Source organism: Talpa occidentalis, unplaced genomic scaffold, assembly GCF_014898055.3.
Source record: "Talpa occidentalis isolate TD23 unplaced genomic scaffold, MPIMG_talOcc4v2.1 talOcc4.6, whole genome shotgun sequence".
NCBI lineage: Eukaryota > Metazoa > Chordata > Mammalia > Eulipotyphla > Talpidae > Talpa > Talpa occidentalis.
The window spans coordinates 60,805,794-60,826,489 of NW_023604972.1; the positions used below are offsets into that span (position 1 = coordinate 60,805,794).

Consider the following 20,696-nt stretch of genomic DNA (forward strand, 5'->3'; position numbering starts at 1 on the left):
CTTTTATAGTAATTGGCTATTGTAACTGTAATGATGATTAAAATCTGTTCTGTATCCAGTGCTATATTTAGTGGATAATAAGTTTTTCAAAATATGTTTGAAGATAATTAATAGCTTTCTTGTAATAATACAGGGAATAACACTATTTCCCTCAGTAGCTCATATAGTTTGTGATTTTTTTGTGCTTGAACATGGTTCTAATTGAGCAACTTCTTCCTCCATCTTCCACTTAGTCTTGGAAATATTAGGAGGCTTATATTTTTCATAATAACAAGGGGCTCCTGGGCTTTCCTGGTGGCACAGGCGGTTGAGCGCCGCACTGTGAAGCTGTCCTCAGCCTCTGCAGCATGGGTTCGATCCCTGCCGGCCTGGGAGAAACCCACATGGCACAGCAGACCTCTCCTGGCTCGCCCGCTGCTCCCCTCAGCAGTGTATTTCATCAATCTGCCTGTTCTGTTCCCTACTCTGTCTCTGGTGAATCCTCTCACTCTCCCACACATGTGGCCTATACTCCGGTTCTTGTATAAATAAATAAATCTTTAAAAAAAATAACAAGGGGCTCCTATTGAACTTTATTGCTGTGGCACCAAAGATGCTAAACCCCCTACAAATTGAGGACAGTGCTGCATAGCATAAGATTTCTACTAAAAAAAGTTTTCCTTTTAATAGCACCCTTATTGAGAAATAGTTATGGAACTATGGATATAAGTGACTGTAGTTGGGCTGTAGTAGGTATCTCTACTTTTTTATTTTATTTTATATATTTTTTGTATAGAAGAACTGGAGTGTAGGCCAGATGTGCGGGGGTGAGAGGAGCCACAGAGACAGAGTGGGGAGCAGACAGGTGTATTTACTGAAATACACTGCTAAGGGGAGAGGCGGGTGAAACAGGAGAGGTCTGCTGCATCCTATGAGGGTTAGCTCCCTAACCAAAGATCAAACTCAGGCCAGTAGTGGTGGTAGTGCTGAGTTTAACACCTAGGCCATGAGGAAGGCCCTGTAGTAGTTATCTCTTGATAACTCTTGATACCCATTAACAATCACTCCTTAGGGCTTCCCCTGGTGGCGCAGCAATTGAGCGCTGGGCTGCAAAGCTGCCCGCAGCCTCTGCTGCACCAGTTCCATCCCCGGCCACCAGCGAGGGTCCCACATGGCATGACAGACCTCTCCTGCCTGCCGCCCTCCCGCTGCTCCCCTCAGCAATGTATTTTGTCAGTGTGCCTGTTCTGGTCCCTGCTCTGACTCTGGTGAATTCTCTCACCCTCCCGTACTTCTGACTGTACCCAGTGCTGGTATAAATAAATAAATAAATCTTAAAAAAAATAAAAAATTAATAAATCCAAAATAACAATCACTCCTCATTTCGCTCCCTTAGCCCTTTGCATCCACTGATCTCTGTCTTTATAGATTTGCTTGTTCTGGATATTTCATATAAAAGGGATCATAATACTATATTAACCTAGCACTGGATGGGGGAGGTTCACCATGTTGTGTTAAGTGCTTCATTTCTTTTTATGGTGTCTAACTATGAAAGACAAAAACAAAACTAATATTTAGGCCAAACAAAGCATGTCTGAATTCAGGATGCTTCTGGACCAGCTAGTTTGAACTCTTCAGTGTAGATTAAATTGTTCCTATTCTGTTATTTTTAACTTTCATCTTTTTTTTTCCCCAGGTCCTTTTGATACCTTTTTATTATTAGCTAAACTAGACTTTAGTGTTTTGGGACTGCATTTTCCCCTAACAGGGTTATTTATCTCCAGATGTGATTTTATTGCCTTAGTGGAAGAAGGAAAATGTAGCTACTCACAACTACAGGGGCCACTTACTAGTGTTGGAAAGTTTCCAATAGAATAATCATGATAGGATATAAAAATTCAACCAAAAGGAATAAACTTCACTTTAAAAATATTTCAGCTTGATTGCCAGGTTTTTGTTTGTTTGTTTTTAAAGATTTATTTTATTTATTTATTTATACAAACAAAAACTGGGGTCTAGATTAGAGGTGGAGGGTGTGAGGGGATTCACCAGAGACAGAGTGGAGAGCAGAACAGGCAGACTGACTAAAATACACTGCTGAGGGGAGCAGTGGACTAGACAGGAGAGGTCTGTTGTGCCCTGTGAATTAGCTCCCTGGCTGGGGAATCAAACTCATGCCCTCAGGCAATAGCTTGATGATGCTGAGACTTTAACCCCTGCACCACCAGGGGGGGCCAATTGATTGCCAGGTTTTCATGTAAAAGAAAATTTTTATCTTGTAGACACATTTTAGAAATAGTTTCCTCTAATTTTATGATTATAGTGAAAAAATAGGATTGGTACACATAATTTGTATTTCTGTTACATTAATTAGAATCTTGAAATACTGGTAATTTTAGCATACCACTCACTTTAAAGCAGAGCTCTCTTGAAATAATCTGTATTGCAAGTGATCCTCATCACTTCAAGAGATTTAAAAGTGTTGTTTATAAAATACAAAGCCTTTTAGACCCATATAAAAATTCACAAAGTTTTAAAACATAAACTTAGTCCTGAACTTAGTAAGAATTTGCTTTGGGGGTTTTGAAAATGGAAAGGAACTTACAGGATATCTGAGTGTCCGAGAATCAGACACCTAGTTTAGAAGAAAGCATCCTGATTTGAAAACTATTTAATGGAATAGCTTATAAAATAAAGGTCTTTTTAGAACAAGTAACTCATTCTAAATATGGGAATCTGAAACCCAAATGTTACAGGACAGTATAAAAATGGTACATTGAAACTTAATTTATGTAAGTTTCTTATATATAGGTGTTCTGGAACAAATTTAAGCAGTTCAGAAATACAGTAAGAATCAAGAGTCCTTGATACTACTCATCTTAGTATTAGATTTTTTAAAAAGGACTACAGAATTGCGGTATAAGATAATGCTTAGGTAACTTTGAACTTTGTAGATAAGTCAGGTTTTCAGAAACCTATTTAATAAAGCTTGTTACTAGTAATAGTATATATTGAATATTTAATGTATTCTTAAATATTTTGTTAATTTTTTGAAATAATTCTTAAAGTGTTATTTTTAAAATTGTCTTTTTCTTATTGTTAGTTGATTGACTCAACAAGTACTATGGATGGAGCGATTGCTGCTGCCTTGCTGATGTTCGGTGATGCAGGTATGCCTGATTTTGTTTCAAGCTGTGTTGATTTATTAGCTATATAATACAAATATCTTCTCATTGTAAATATGCTCTATAATTTACCAGCATTTTCGTACATTCTTACAGGAACTTTATGAGGTAACCATTTTTTTCTAGAGGAGGAGATTGAAGCTTAAGAAGGTTAAGTGATTTACTCTTGAGGGCTTATAGCTACATGGGAACCAAATTTGCCAAGTTGATTTCTATCCCGCTCCACCCTGTCCCTCCCAAAAAAGGGGGGGCAAGTTTTCATTGATAATTTTGCTTGTTTTTCACAGATCAAATCTCTAACAGTGAAGTCTTAGAAGGTATATTTTCGTACTTTTTAAGTGTCCTTTCTGTTTTTACTGTAGTTTTAGTTATAGGTAAGCAAATTTGAGTCAGTAGGAGTATACTTTTTTGAAAAATATCCTACCTGCTAATAGCTTCTTTTATTTACACCATATTCCAGACTTGAATACAAAAATAAATGCTATTGAAATAGTGTGCTGTATACCAAGTACCTCCTTCTTTGTTTTTGTTTTAGTAAATGCTGCTTACATTTTTTTTTTTTTTCTGGCTTGTACATGCCAAATAAGTAAACCTGTAATCACATTAACAAAAAAGTATTTAAAGGACTGAAAGGAAACTGACATTTCATTAACTACTATTAAATTTGCTTTGTGTCATTCTCATCTTTTCCCATGCTTGTACATACCAGGCAGTATACTCAAACATTACTTTATGATATGAAATAATAGTATTGGTTTGCATTTTAAAAAATTGATGATTTATTATAGGTAGGTCATCATTACTATCGTTTTTAACTAATTTTTAGAAAAATTACTCCATAATATTCTGTGGTTTTACTCAAAGGATTAGTTACTAACTTATATTAACATTTATTTTTCCATTATTTCATTTTGTAGTACTACAGTGAAAAGTCTTATAAGTAAATCTTTGTTATTTATGTAGGCTAAATTTCAAATTACTATGCTAAGTCAAAGGGTATGTACATTTTAAAATTTAGCATTTCTGTGTTACTTTTTAAATGTGCCATTTTATAATTTCATCAACACTGTGTGAATAGGTGTCCATTAACCAAACTGGTTTGTTTCCTTAGCTTTTTAAATTTTTTTTGAAACTTTAAATTATATTCAACTTTAAATTATATACACCAACACAATAGTGTATTGTGTTCCCACAGACCCATACCTCTCTGCAATTATATCCTTATTTTATCCTCAGAGACCATTAGGTCCCCTGGCCCTTTTGCTCCCCACTTATTACCCTCTACTGCTATAACTTCAACTCTGCTTTCATATATTTAGGATTGGTTTTGGTTAACTTTTTCTGTTATTTTGTTCTTGTTTCATTATAGTCCAGATCTGGGTAAAATCATCCAATATTTGTCTTTCTCCTGCTGATTTATTTGACTTAGTGTCCATATTGTAAATGCAAGAATTAATTTTTTTTACTAGCCCATTGTCTGTGTATGCTTTTGATAGTTCTTAATCCACCTATCTGTCTTTGGGCATATAGTTTACTTCCATAACATGGCTGTTGTAAATACTGCTTCAGTAAACAAATGAATGCAAACACCCTTTGATATGGTGTTTTAGATTCTTCAAGTAGATGCCAAGGAATGAGAGATCATATAGTAAATCTTTTTTCCAAAGGAGCTGGACCAATCTACATTCCTCCCAACAGTGTACAAGGCTTCATTTTTCTCCACATCCTCCATTACACTTGTTCTTTCTGGTCTTGATATGGCCCATTCTCACAGATGTTAGGTGGTATCTCATTGTGGTTTTGATTTGCATTTCCCTGATGATAAATGATGGTGAGCGTAATTTCATATGCCTGTTAGGTCATCTGTGTATGTCTTATTTGGAGAAGTTTCTATTTTTCTCTTCTACCCAATTTTTTTATATTTGAATTTTTGTTTTCTTGTTGACTTATATGAGTTATTTTTAGATCTTAGATATTAGCCCCTTGTCGGATTTTGATGTGCAGATATTTTCTCCCATTCAGTAAGGTGCCTTTTGATTTTAACGATAATTTCTTACACTGTGCAGAAGCTATTCAGTTTGATATACTACAAGTTGTTTATTGTTTTTTTTAGTTCCCTTGTTGTTGGAGTCATGAGTCAAAGACTTTCCTGAAACCAGTGTCATGGAGTGTTTCACCTATTTTTCTTCTATGTATATTGTGGGTTTTTGTTGCATACAAGTCTTTGATATGAGATAGGATATGAGATACATATTTTTGCATGTGATTGTCTAGTTTTCCCAGTGCCATTTGTTGAAGAGACTTTCCATTCTCCAAAGTATATTGTTGGCTCATTTGTTGTAGAATAACTGTCCATATATGTGTGGGAGATTTTTTCTCTTCTCTCTATTCCATTGCTTTGGGTGTTTGTTTTATCCCAATATCATACTACTTTGATTACTACAATTTTGTAGTGTGGCTTGAAGTCTGGGAATATGATGCCACCTCCTATTTTTCTGGTTTTTTTGCCAGAGGAGCTGGGAGGGTGTCAGGCATGTTTTTTCTATTCTGGGTCTTTTGTCGTTACATATGAATTCCAGTAATGTTGGTTCTGTGTCTTGGAAGAATGCCATTAAAACTTTGATAGGGAATTACATTGGACATGTATATTGTTTTGGGTAAGATGGCCATTTTAACAATGTTAATGCTTCCAATCCATGAGCAGGGATGATCTTTCAATTTCTTTATATCATTTAATTTTTTTAAATCACCTACATTTAACAGTGTCTTAAAGATTTCATTGAATAGGCCCTTCACCTGCTTTGTTAAATTTACTATTATGATTTTAATATAATTTTTGATGTGATGGTAAGAACAGTTGTTTTCTTGATTTCTTTGTTTTTAGAGTTATTTGGTTGCATATAAAAATGCAGCTGATTTTTTTTTAGATTGATATTTAACCTGCAGTCTGTTGTACTGATATGTTTCCAGTAGTTTTTTAGTGGCGTCCTTGCATTTTTTGTATATATTATCATGTCACCTGTAAATAGTGATAGTTTTACTTCTTTCCCAATTTGATTCCTCTTAATAGCCTTTTTTGGCTTGGTTGCTCTAGCTAGGACTTATAATATTATGTTGAATAAATTGTAGTAAAAGTGGACTTTGTCTTAAACCTGAACTTAGAGGGAATACTTTCATTATTCCACAATTGTTTAACATGTTAGCTGTGGGTTTGACATATATAGACTTTTATCATGTTAAAGTATGTTTCTTCTATCACCGTTTTTTTAATTTTTATAATTGGATGTTGAATACTATCAAATGTTTTCTCTACATCTATTTATGATCATATGAATTTTATCTTGTTGATGTAATGAATTAAATAGATTGATTTTCAAATATTCAATCATCTTTATGTCCATGGAATAAATTCCACTTGGTCATAGTATATGATATTTTTCATGCATTGTTTATTTTTGTTTCTAAGATTTTGTTGAGAATGTTTGCTTCTATGTTCATCAGGTACATTGGTCTAATTTTGTGTGTGTGATATCCTTTTCTGCTTTTGTGTCAGAGTAATGACACATAATGTCATTACACATAATGACAGAATAATGTTGGCCTCATAATATATGTTTGGAAGCATATCCTTTTCCTTAATTTTATACAAGAGTTTGAGAAAGATAGGCTATAGTTTGAAGGTTTGGTAGAGGAAGAAACCCTCTAGGCAGGCCTGGGCTTTTATTTTTGTGGGAGATTTTTATTTAGGGTTTCAGTTTCCTTGGTTGTAATTGGTTTTTCAGATTTTTTATTTGCTAATAAAAAGAGATGAAAATATCCTCAACAAAATCTTAGCAAGTGGAATTCAACAACGCATTAAAAGAATCATACTTCATAACCAAATTGGATTAAGAGACACAAGGGTGGTTCAAATTCCAAAATTCAATCAATATAGTTCACCTGTTCAGTAAAAGGGTCATAAAATACTTATGACCATTATCAGTAGATGCTGAGAAAGCATTTCATAAGATAAAACTATCAATTTATGATTAAAAAACCCTCACAAAAGGCATGGAGGATGCCTTAGCATAATAAATATCATACATGATAAACCCACAGTTTATCATTTTCAGTGGTAAAAAACCAAAAGCTTATCCACTAAGATCTAAAACAAAGCAAGGCTGTTCTCTTTCACTGCTACTCTTCAACATGGTATTGGAAGTACTCTCTAGAGCATTTAAGCTAGAGAAGAATACAAGAGGAATCCATTATTTGGAAAGAACTTTTTGCAGGTCACATAAAAGTATACTTAGAAAATCCTAAATATCCTGCTAAAAATGACTAGAACCAAAAAACCATTCAGCAAAGGAGCAGGTTACTTTATCAGTATATAGAAATCAGCTGTGTTCTGATAGAGAAAGCATGAGCTAAAACCATAAGAAATTAAGGGAAAAATCCTATTTATAATCTCACCAAAAAGAAATGAACACCTAGGTGTGTATTTAACAATAGAGGTGAAAAGGACCTTACAGTGAAAATGTTGTTAAAAGAAGTAGAACACATAAAGAAATGGAAAGATATTACCTGCTTATAGATTGAAAGAATTAACATTCTGAAATGACCATCTTACTCAAAACAGTGTACAAGTTCAGTGCAATCCCTATTAAAATTTCAATGATATTCTTCCAAGAAATAGAATAAATATTAAAGAAATTCACATACAACTACAAAAGACCCTTAATTGTCAATCATCTTGACAATAAAGAGGAAAATGGCAGTATCATATCACACTTCCATCTTCAAATTATGCTCCAAACCTATAGGCAAAACAGTATGGTAATGGAGCAAAGACAGACATACCTGCCATTATTAAGAGCCAGAAAACACAGCTATATGAACAGTTCATGTTAGACAAAACTTCCAAGAATATATATTGGGGAAAGGAAAGCCTCTTCAGTAAATGGTGTTGAAAAATTGGAAAGACGCATGCAGAAAGAATGAAAACAGGTCACTATTTCACACAGTCCATAAAAATTAAATGAAAGTAGATAAGACTTGGATTTAAGACCTAAAGCCATAAAATACATAGAAAAGACTCCGTAACATACGCTTCAGAGATGTCTCTATGGATTCATCTCCAATGGCAAGGAAAATTAAACAATATAAACAGTTGGGACTACCTCAAACTAAAAAGCTTTGTATAGTGAAAGAGACAGAATCCAAAATGAAGAGACACCCTTTTGAGTGTGAGAAACTATTTGCACACCATACATCCTAAAAGGGACTGACAGCTAAGATCTACAGAGAACTCATAACTCAATTAAAACAAAACAGCCCAATCAAAAAATATGCAGAAGAGCTAAATATACTCTTGTCCAAAGAAAACATACATATGGCCAATATCAACATGCCTGTATGCTAATCATCACATACCAGGTCATTGCAGATCAAAACTACCTATGAGAATGACGCATATCAAAAGGACCAATCAAGTGTTGGTGAAAATGTGGAGAAAAAGGAACTTTTTTTCTCTGTTTATAGGAATGTAGACTGTTGCAGCACCTATGGAAAGCAGTATCCAGGTTCGTCACAAATATTAAAAATGGGGGCCTTCCTGTGGCGCTGCGGGTTGAGCTCAGTGCTGTGAAGCTGTTCACAGCCTCCGCAGTGCGGGTTCGATTCCCGGCCGGCCAGGGAGATTTCCACATGGCGCAGCAGACCTCTCCTGTCTTGCCTGCTGCTCCCCTCAGCAGTGCTTTCAGTCTGTCTGCCTGTTCTGCTCCCCACTCTGTCTGTGGTGAATCCTCTCACCCTCCCACGCCTCTGGCCTATACCCCAGCTATTGTATAAATAAAAAAAAAAAAAAAAAATCTTAAAAATGGGTCTGTCACATGATCCAGCAGTTCCTTTCCAAAGTATCTAACTGAAAAATACAAAAAGACTTAATTTGAAGGGAAATAAGGAGTCCTTTGTTCATTACAGCACTGTTCACCACAATCAAGTTACAGAAATAACCAAAGTGATGAAAAATCAGTGAGTGAATTAGGAAGATGTGGTATATGTACACAATGGAATACTACTCTACTATTAAAAAGATAAACTTTTTCCATATACAGCAGCATGGATTGAAGTGGAGTGAATTATGCTATGCGAAGGAGAGATACTGCATGGTCTTAGTTATAGGTACAATATAATGAAACAAAACAAGATCATTTAAAAACAATTCATTACAAATCCTAGAAATCTGTAAAATTGAGGCTACCAGAGGTGGAGAGAAGGAAGGGGGAAAGGCAAGAATATAGTAGTGGACTATGCTGAAATACTGTAGGTGATTTGTTGGTAGGTGTGGTGATTACCTAAAGGGGAAGATCCTATACCTCTAAAATATACAGTCAAAATTGCAAATCAGTGTTACGACAGTAAAATTATTGTAAAAAATTCTGGCAAGCTTTGGAAACAGAATAGAACAAATGGAGGATCAACAGCGACATTGAAGAAAATAATGCTAAAAGGAACCAGTTAGAATGATGAAGGGAAATAAGAAAAAGCCATAAAGAAATATTTTATTTCTTTATATTTTAGATGCTGATAATAAAAATAATTAGTTTTAGGGGTTTTTTGGTCCTAAGCTGCGCGCGCGCGTGTGTGTGTATATACGTATATATATTTTTTACATTATTTTTCATTTTTGCACAATGTATGCATTTTCTTCTTGGTTATAGTCCCCATACAATTCCCACACCCCTTATTTTGATCCTACTCCCTCCTCCCCACATCTGTAGTGTGTCCTGGTTTATAGTTGCTTGTTGATTTTGATTTTTACTAAAGTAAAAATAAGTAGTTTTAATGTTTTCCCTGCATTTGAGTACACTGTCATGTGCAGTTGTGCCAATACATTCTCATGTGAAGTGTGCTATTTTGGGGCTCATTATGAACCAACTGAGTTTCATAACAAAGGTGATAATAATGATAATTCCATAGAATACTTTAAATTTTTATAGACCCTTTGGATAACATTCTTCACCCAAATCTTGAGGCTTGGTTCCTTATTACTCTTTCTGCATGTATAAGCTAGAACTCTAGTACTTTGAGATGGTAGTGAGTCTTTTAGTTATTGCTACATATAAGCCATCCCCAAATATAATGGCTTTAAACAAAGATCAGCAAACCGTGACCCATACACCAATTTATTTCCTTTCATTTTTTAAATAAGTTTCATTAGAACACAGCTGCACCCAACCACTGTGTGTTCTCTGTGACTGCTTTTGCACTGTAATGGCAGAGTTGAATGGTAACAGACACACATGGCCCACAAAACTTAAAATATTTACTGCTTGGCCCTTTACAGAAAAAAATGTGCTCACTACTGTTTTAAAATGAGAACCATTTATTACTCCCGTGTGTCTATGCATCCTCTAGGAGGGTCTGCTGATCTTGGTCAGACTCAGCTGATGTTGGCTGGGCTCATGTGCCCACAGTCAGATGGAGGCTGGCTGCACTAACATGGCCATGGCTGGAACAACTTGGCCCTTCTCCCCAAGCCTCTCACATCTCTGCAATGGGCTACCCTGGGCGTGTTCATATGGCTCTGACTTGGTTTGAGAAAGAAAGTAATGTGTAAATGCCCTTTCAAACCTCTGCTTGTATCACTTGTTACAGTCCTTTTGGCAAAAGCAACTTGGCCATACCTAGAACAAATGTATAGAGTCTTCTACCAAAAGAGATGGATATAGGAAAAATATAGGGCTGTTTATGGAATCAGTCAAGTCCAAGAGGGGACAAAGGTACATCCTAGTCACCTTATTTTCTGATCACCATCTTAAGAAACTAACTTAATAACTCTGAACATGAAGAAATATTTTTAGAGCTAATACTAAAAGCAAGTTGTTTATCCCAGTAGGAAAGAGATCTTTTCCAAGATAGTCATAGAGGAAATGTTTCCAAATGAGGGGAAGGAATTATACAGATGAATAAAGCTAAATGTCACCTTGTTATCTAAAGTAATGAGATCTGTACCAAAATACATGGTTTTGAAAGTGTCAAGAGTTCAAGACAAAAACAGAATATTATAGGTGCTTAATGGGTAAAAAAATATAAGCACTGAAGCTCCTGTCTTACATCAGACTTCTCAGAAGAAACCCAACAAGCAAGCAGAGAATGAAATTACATTCAAAATACTGAAAGAGGAAAACTGCCAGCCAAGACTCTTGATATATGAGGGAGAAATAAAGGCATTCCCAGATACACATAAGCTGAAGGATTTTGCAAACATGAGTCTCCCCTCTACAAGAAATGTTGAAAGGAGTTCTCCTGTCTAAATCAAAGGGAAAAAAAAATTCACAAAAATTAAGTAAAGGAATTAATAGAACAAGAAAACGAAAGCAATAATGGCAGTAGTAAGTTTTCCTATATCAATAATCATTGTAAATGTACATGGACTAAACTCACCATCACCAAATGGACTTCAGTCACCAATCAGAGGATGATCAAATTGAAAAATAAAACCCAATTTTCTTGCTGTTTTTAGGAGATCCATTTGAGCTCCAAAGATAAACATAGGCTAAAAGTAAAGTGTTTGAAAACCATCCTACAAGAAAATGGGACTCAAAGGAAGGTAGGGTCAGCCAAACTTAAATAAAGTAGAATTCCAGCAAAAAAAGAGTAACGACACAGGGATGGACATCATATAATGATTAAAGGATCCTTGGGAAGTCTTAGCACTCTAAAATGCATTTACACCAAATTAAGTAACATGAAAATATATATAGCAACTATTAACAAATCTGAAAACAGACACTGGCACTAACATATTAGTGGTAGGGCACTTCAATACCCCATTTATATTAATGGCCAGATCAATCAGACAGAAAACAGTAGCCTTCAATGAAGAATTAGACCACGTTGTCTTAAGACATTATAAGGCACTGCACCTTTCAAAGCTTAGTGTACATTCTTCTCAGTTTCACAGAACTTCTCTGCAAGTGATTGTATGCTGGGTCACAAAAGAAGTGACAGCAAATTCATGAGCATTGTATCATATCAATTATCTTCTCTAGTCAGAATGGTATCAAGCCAGAAATCAACCACAGAGAGAAAGCAGGAAAATAGTAATCTCTTTGGATTCTTTGAATTTCAGAAATGTCTGTTGCAAAATTCCCTCTTTTGTTTCTGATTTCATTGATTTGAGTTTTCTCCCTTTTTTCTTTGTGAGCCAAGGTAGCAGTTTGAATATTTTAACTATTTAGAGAATTAGCTTTTGATTTCATTAATCTTTCAGGCTATCTTTGATTTCTGTTTCATTTATCTCTGCTCTAACTTTTATTTCCTCCCTCTATTGGCTTTGGGTTTGTTTGCTCATCTTTTCCTAGTTCCTTAAGGTATAAGTTTAGATTATTTGACATTTTTCTTATCTCTTTATGTTGGCCTGTACTGCTATATACTTCCTTCTTAGTACTGCTTTTGCTTATCCCCTAAGTTCTGAAACTTTGTGTCCTCATTATCATGTGTCTGAAGGTGTTTTCCTTTTCTCCTTTGACTTTTGTATTTACCAAATAGTGAATCAGTAGTGTGTTATTTAGTCTCCACATGTTTGAGGTATTTCCTGCTTTCTTTTTGTGGTTAATTTCTAGTTTGATACCATTATTGTCAGATTAGATGTTTGATATGATTTCACTCTTCATGAACTGATTGATACTTGTTTTGTGCCTGCACATGTGTTCAGTGCTGGAGAATGTTATCTGTGTACTTGAGAAAACAATGTATTCAACATTTTTAGTTTGCAGTGCCCAGTAAATGTCGATTAAGCTCCTGTTCTAGTTCTTTAAGGCTATTTTTTTCCTTGTTCCTTTTCAGTCATCATCTATCTGTGAAAGTGGGTGTTGAAATCCCCAGCAACTAATGTCTTTCCTCCAATGTCTGTTTTCACATTTAATAGTAATTGCCTTATATATTTTGATGCTCCTTCGTTTGGTGAGTATATATTGATGAGTGTCATGTCTTCCTGGATGTATTGTTTCTGTGGTCATTATTTCGTGTCTGTCTCTTTTTCTTCTTACCTTTTTTCAATGGGAAGTCTATTTGATCTGGTACAAATATGGCCACGTGTCCCATTTGCTTGTAGGATTGTTTTCCAACCCTTTACTCTGAGCCTTTGTTTATCTTTGAAGCTCAGGTGCATTTCCTGGAGGCAACAAGAAAGTTGGATTCTGTTTTCTGATCCAACCATCCAGTCTGTGCCTTTTAATTGGTGAGTTCAGTCCATTTACATTTAGTATGACTGTTGTCATATAAAAATCTGCTACTGCCATTCTGTCCTTAGTTTTCTGTTTCTGTTTATTTCCCATTCAGTTTTTGTTGATGTTCTTTTCTTTAATTTAGATACAGGAGTTCCTTTCCACAGTTATTTGAGGTTGGGGTGAATGTGTCCACTGTTTGCAAATTCCTTCAACTTGTGTTTACCTAAGAAGGCCTTTATTTCTCCCTAATATCTGATGGAAAGGCTTGTAGAGTAGAGTATTCTAGGCTGGCAGTTTTTAACAGTTTTAATCATGTGTATCTGTTCTCCTCTATTCCATAGTGTTTATTTTGAGAAGTTAGATATAAGCCTGAGAAGAATTCCTTATAGGTTATATGGTTCTTCCCCCTAGCAATCTTAAATATTTTTTCTTTGTCTTGAACTCTTTGAAATTTTAATACATTTAGGTAAGCAGGTGTTGTTTAAACTGGTATGTTTTGTTCCTTCTCCAGGTTTGGGAGGTTCCCCCCTGTTATTTCTTTGAATAAGTTATTCCCTTCTCTCTTTTTCTGGGATATCTGTTAGTCTTACATTGCCTTTTCTTGTAGAATTGGATAATTCTTAAGTGTTCCTTCACTTTTCCCCACTGTGTGTTGCTCTTTCTTCTTACATCTGTATTTTTTGTGCATTATATAATCTTTATAGTCACTGATTCAATCTTTCATTTAGTCTATTCTATCTCCCAGGATTTCTCCTTTTTTTTTTGTCTCTTCTATTCTTTTTTTTTCTTTTTATTTTTTACATCATTATTCATTTTTTTTAAGACAGTTTTGTTTTTTGTTTTTTTTTAAGATTTTTATTTATTTATACAAGCACTGGGTACAGTCAGAAGCGTGGGAGGATGAGAGAATTCACCAGAGTCAGAGCGGGGAGCAGAACAGGCAGAAGGACCGAAGTACACTGCTGAGGGGAGCAGCGGTCGTGGCAGGAGAGGTCTGCGCGCCATGTGGGACCCTCGCCCAGTGGCAGGGGATTGAACCGGCACTGCAGAGGCTGTGGGCAGCTTCACAACCCAGCGCTGAACCGCTGCGCCACCGAGGAGGCCCCATCATTATTCATTTTTAAACAATATTTGTATCCCCCCACCCTCTCAGGTGTAGTCCTCATAGAATTTCCTTCACTAGTGTGCCCATGCACTATCACCTCAATCCCCTGTGCTCCTCCCTCCTCCCTGTGATCCCTCTCTTTCCTCCTCCCCTGCAGTATGTCTCTGATTTGTAATTGTCTGTTTTTGCTTTGTTGTGTTTTGTACTATTATTATTTTTCTACACTAATGTCTTATTTGTCTCCCTTATATTCCTGTAATAAGTGAAACCATCCAATATTTTTCTTTTTCCTTCTGGCTTATTTCACTGAGCATAATTCCTTCTAGCTCCATCCACATTGCTGTGAATGGTATGAATTTATCTTTTTTGATTGCTGAATAATATTCCATTATGTATCTATGCCACATCTTCCTGATCCAGTTATCTATTTTTTGGCATTTGGGTTGTTCCAGGTTTTGCCTATTGTAAATAGTACTGCAGTAAACATAGGGGTACAGGTGTTCTTTTGGATTAGTGTTTTTGTGTCCTTCGGGTAGATCCCTAGGAGTGGAATTGCTGGATCATATGGTAGCTCCATTTTTAGTAGACTGAGGAACCTCCAAGCAGCTTTCCATAGTGGTTGGACCAGTTTGCACTCCCACTAGCAATGTAGAAGAGTTCCTTTTTCACCACATCCTCGCCAACATTTGTTGTTGCTACTTTATTTGATATGTGCCATTCTTACTGGTGTAAGGTGGTATCTCAATGTGGTTTTGATTTGCATTTCGCTGATTATAAGGGATGTTGAACATTTTTTCATATGCCTGTTGGCCATTTGCATATCCTTTTTGAGAAAGGTCAGTATTTTCTTAAAGTTTCACTTTCCGCCTTCATTTATTTTGTTTCTTAGGACATGCATTTGTTTTTCTGAATTTTTTAATGTACCATTGATGATCATCTTTGGGTTTTTTTCCATTTTTTAAACATTTCTTTTATCATGTCAGTTTTGTACTCTGTCTCTGATAGGAATGCATGATATACCATGTCTTTGTGGTTAGCCTCCAGAAATTTGTTCTGTCATGTAACATTTCCTTGAGGGTTCAAGTTGCCATTTGTTGAAATTTTCTGTCTCCCTATTTGCTCCTCTAAGAATTAAGGATATGGAATTTCCATTTTTCTAGTATATGGTGCTGTATCTAAGGAAGAACTAATCTGTAAATTCCTCTTTTAGAAGTGGAGGGAGGGTTTTGGGGTGGTCCCACTTTGGTGAACATTATGTGCATGGATGCAGTTCATGCTTGTGGTACTGCAGAAATAGCCTCCCTCTCTGGATTTCAGACTTGTGTTTCTGCAGTCTGTGGATTGGGTTTTCCACACGACTTCATAGTATTTTTAGCTCTGTCTCATGGTGCCTACTTAATCCCTGTGCATTATCCTGGGGCAAGTAGGTGGGGAAACTTGTGCTTTTCCAAACATTGTCTTCTTCGCTAGGGGCCCTGTCCACCTACCTCGCCCCAGTACTCTGATGCTTATCTTCCCACATCTCCACCGTAAATCCACAGCAAGTAGTTCTGCCCTCCCTGGGAACCTGCAAACTGGTTGCAAGCCCAGCTTATGCCCCTCCATATGCCCTTCTTGTTGCCCATAATTTAATATCTTCCTCATCTCTTTTTTGAGTTCTGTCAGCATGGGTCTCTGATGTTCAGAAGGTGCTCCACTTTTGCCCCAATGCATAGGATCCTCCAAGTCCAGTGCCTACCTGGAGTATACTACTTTATTCTTCTGACAGAGAAGCAGGGAACTTTCTGACTCCCCTCTTCCACCAATAATCCCTCATCTAGAATTTTTTGCACCTCATCTTTTGATCATTTTAGACCCTTTAACTCCTGTTATATTCTTAAAGTTTTAATTTCAATTATCTGTTTGTCAATTACATTTCTCCTGTCATTCATTTCCTTTTCTGAATTTTGTTGTTTCTCTTTGACTAGCTTTCTGAGTTCTGTTGTGTCATACTGAATTTATTTTTTGTGTTTTCTCCATTGCTTTGATTTTTTTTTATGATGACAATTTTGATCTGTGTGTCTGATTGGAAGGTAAAAATCATGCCTTTGTGGTTAGGATCTGATGAGTTTTTTCCCTCCTTGTTACAGTGTATCCCCTTGGGGTTTCAGTATGCCATATGCTATATTTTTCTGTCTCTCCATTTTGCTGCTGTAAATTTACTGGTTTTTGTTTTTTTGGTTTTTATGGTTTTTTTTAAGTCTTTGTAGCAGTCATTTAGAGATTTGCTTTACTTCTGCCTGGCACTGTAGGTTATATGTGTGTTTATGTCTGTGTTTAGTTTTCTTTTTGGCCTTTCTCAGTTTCTGTAGGTTTTTTAGACCTGATTTTGCAACTGCTAAGTAATGCGGTGGGTGAAGCCCCTGAATGTGTTGTCATTGGTAGGAATGTTTTGGCAGAGAAAGGTACTGTTTCACATTGGTGGCACTGCCTTATCCATTCTATCTAGGGCTCAGTGCACTGAGTCTTTGCACTCAACACTTGCAGTCTACTTCACAAGGTCAGTACCGTTTCTGAGGGTTGATGGACAGAGGTTTTAAGTCTAGTGCACTGTCCTTTACAACATTCACTTCACCCATCCACAGACCTGCAGAGAGCATTGCAATTTGTCTGGGATCCTCCTTGTCCCAGAGCACAGCTTCCAAGTATTTCTCTCCAGTCACTTTTGTTCATTGACGCATGAACTTCTCTCATCTGGTGAGGTCTGTTGATCCTTAGTGTTTGTTAGGATCTTCAGTTTTGCCCCAATTTCACTGAACCCTCTGGGTGCAGCACCTCTAGTTAACTTTCAGACTATTCTTCTAGGTGTGAATCAAGGAACCTCCTCTGACAGCATCTTTTTTCCAGTATCCAGTTATTTGTTCTTAAGGGATATCTGATCATAGAACATCATATAGAAGTTGTGTCTTCCTCATTTCCATATGCCCACCACTTACTTATGTAAGTTCCTAAAATGTACTAGGGTCAACTAACATTTGTTGAGTTCCAAATGGTTTGGGAAAATTTACAAATTATTGTCTAATACCAAGATTCTGTAATTTTTATTGAGAAATTTGTAGACTGACTTTATTCCATAGTAAACTAATATATTTTCTCTGGAGAAATTTATATCATTCAGCTTACTCATTAGTTTACTGATATTTATTGTGTACCTACTACAGACTACCAGATGCTATTTTGGGCACAGAGGATATACTTAAGAAAACAAAATGAACAAAATCTTTGCACTCATATGTTTTATAATCTTGATTAAATGTAAAATCAGCTGAGTTTTTTTTTTTTAATTCCTAAACTAAACTTTCATAATCTCTCTCTTTTTCAAATGTTGTCAAGTGGCATATTACAAGGAAAGAAGATACAAGGGTTTTCTTGTATTTTAAATAAACTTTCAATCTGTTATAGGGCAGGGAGAGGGGCACCCCAGATCCCACAAACCTGCATGCTCTAAATAGGTTCTGCCATCCGCCGCATAAACACGAAACAAATGCGACTTTAGTGGGAAGGAACTTTAACACAATTAGTGAACAATACAGAAAAGACAAAGAATATAGTTTCTAATTCAAGCACCCAAAGTTACCCGCCCAGAGCAAGGCCCTAAAGCCTGCAACAAGTCATAAGCATCTTCCAGTGGGGACCCACAGAAAAGGATCAGAAGCAACCAGGTAAGTCTGGAGGGAAAAGAGCAAAATCAAAATCAAGATTAAAAACTGCCATTGTCACCTCCCCACAGGTCTTTCACCCACCTCTGTATCAACCAGTCCATGACCAAAAGGCAAGTGCAATTTCTTCACATGTCTCTCTGCTCCCTGTGCCCCAGGTCTCCTTCTGCTCTCCATCCTGCTTCCTTCCTTCCTCAGTCTCCTCTGCAACTTCTCTCCCTGCTCAGCTCCACCCTCCCTTGGGTGAGGAAGGGAACCTGGAACCTCCCCCTTTCCTGGGACCACACTGTTACAGTTCTACCTCTTGGAATGGAATATGCATTATCAGTCACCTTCATTTAGTACAGTATACTTTATGGGTATTTACTCTGCCAAAATGACATAACCTTCAATATACTATAAGTACAAAATACATATTAGGACACTTTTCAAAAAAAGGTCTTTGTAAATACATGTAAGAGATCTTGAACAATTTCACAAACCATGATACCAAACTTTTGTTTTACCTCAAATTAGTCTCCTATTGACAATATCATCTTGCATATTGAAGAAGAATAACTTTTATATATTATTTTCTGAAAGTGAATACTTTTTTTAAAATGTTTTGTATTTATTCATACAAGAACTGGAGTGAAAGCCAGAGGTGCAGGGGGTGAGAGAATTCACCAGAGACAGAGTGGAGAGCAGAACAGGAGGATCTACTGAAATGCACTGCTGAGGGGAGCAGCGGACTAGACAGGAGAGGTCTGCTGTGCCATGTGGGTTAGCTCCCTGGCTGGGATCGAACTCATGCTACAGTGGCTTGCAATAGCTTGGCAGGGCTGACACTTTAACCCCTGCACTACCAGGGAGACCCTGAATACTGTTTTAAAGACAAACAAATCCAAATCTTTTACCCTACTTTAAAAGATAAAAATACGAATTTGCTAATGTAATGAATAGACTAGCTATTTTTCCATTTCTGTCTCTCCCTATGTATAAGAATAGGCAAAACATTTTTATGTAACTGTGATACTATTATTTTTGGGCAACATTTTGTTTGTTAGAGAAATCTTTCCATGTTATTTTATTTTTAATCATCTAGTCTTTGTGATAGAGGCATTTCTGTGGGTATCCTAATTTCTCTGATATAATATGCCTTTAAATATTTTGGTGCAGTTTTTATGTAGGCCTACGCAGACATTTTCCATCAATTCTACAGAATAAATTCCTGGAAAAGTTATTGTTAGTCTAGGTGATAAACATATCTAAAATTCTGAGAATTATTATTCAGATTGCCTTCCAGAAAGTCTGTAACAGTACATAATTTTTAGAAGCACCAATTTGCCTATGCTCTTCTTGGACTTCCATTTATTATACTTTTTAATCTTAGAATAAAAGCAGTATTTTATTGTCACTTTGTCTTTAATAATAAGGTTGAGCATCTTTTAATTCTTTTTTTCCCTGAACGTCCTGTTTATGTTCTTTGTTCATTTTTTTCTTTATGAAGTTTCAAGTTTTATTTTTAGATGAAAACTTGTTTTGTCATACAAGGTAATCTCTAACTTACAGATTTTTCCTGAAATCGATGATGTGTTCCTAAAAAAAAAAGATGAGAATTTATGAAACTGTAACAGGGTGGTCCCCAGGAAAGGGGGAGGTTCCCTGCCCCACCCAAGGGAGGGTGGAGCTGAGCAGGAAGAAGAGAAGCAGCAGAGGAGACTGAGGAAGAAGGAAGCAGGATGGAGCCAGGAGACCTGGAGGAGGCGTGTGGAGCCTAGAGACATGTGAAGAAACTGCGCTTGTCTTTTGGTCGTGGACTGGGTAACACAGATGTGGGTGAGACCCATGGGGAGGTGACAATGGCAGCTTTTATCTTGATGTTGATTTTGCTCTTTTCCTTCCAGGCTTGTCTGGTTGTTTGTGGCCTTTTTCTGTGAGTCCCCACTGGAAGATGCTTTAGACTTGTGGCAGGCTTTGGGGCCTTGCTCTGGGCCATTCCCATATGGATGGACTTTTACCCACGAGGGGACGGGTAACTTTGGGTGCTTCATTTAGAAACTAGACTCTTTGCGTTACCTGTATTGTTTCCTAGTTTTATTAAAGTTCCTTCCCATTAAAGTCTCATATGTTTTGTGTTGATGCGGCGGATGGCAGAACCCATTTAGGATAGGCAGGTTTGCGGGGTTTGGGCTTCCCCTCTCCCTGTCCTATAACAAAACAATATGGCATTGCTACAGTATAAAACATTAACTTGTTTTCTTTAGTATATGTAAAAATTTTTATTAGTAACCATAAAAGATTTATTTAGATGTAATCATTGTACTCTCATATAACCTTTTGTACTAAAATTTTAGTTTTGCATTTTCTAAACTTTTTATATTTATATGATGATTTTATGCCATAATGTTAACCCCAAAACAATATGTAGGCAGATATTTAAGGTGAAAGAATACTTTCTTGACAGAACACAGCTCTTGTTCTTTCAAGAAAAGAATTAAACATATCTGGGTTAGTTGGCATAAATCATTTAACT

General features: G+C 36.4%; 1 protein-coding gene across 4 annotated transcripts in view; it reads left to right on the plus strand.

Annotated features, from left to right (window-relative positions):
* The window catches only part of SMARCAD1 (SWI/SNF-related, matrix-associated actin-dependent regulator of chromatin, subfamily a, containing DEAD/H box 1), a 105,363-nt gene that overhangs the window by 31,652 nt on the left and 53,015 nt on the right, over positions 1-20,696 (plus strand). For all 4 annotated transcript variants that reach the window (XM_037530389.2, XM_054688224.1, XM_054688223.1 and 1 more), the window contains exon 5: positions 3,083-3,149. In XM_037530389.2, the coding sequence (XP_037386286.1) occupies positions 3,083-3,149 (67 nt within the window). The remainder of the gene's footprint in view (positions 1-3,082; positions 3,150-20,696) is intronic.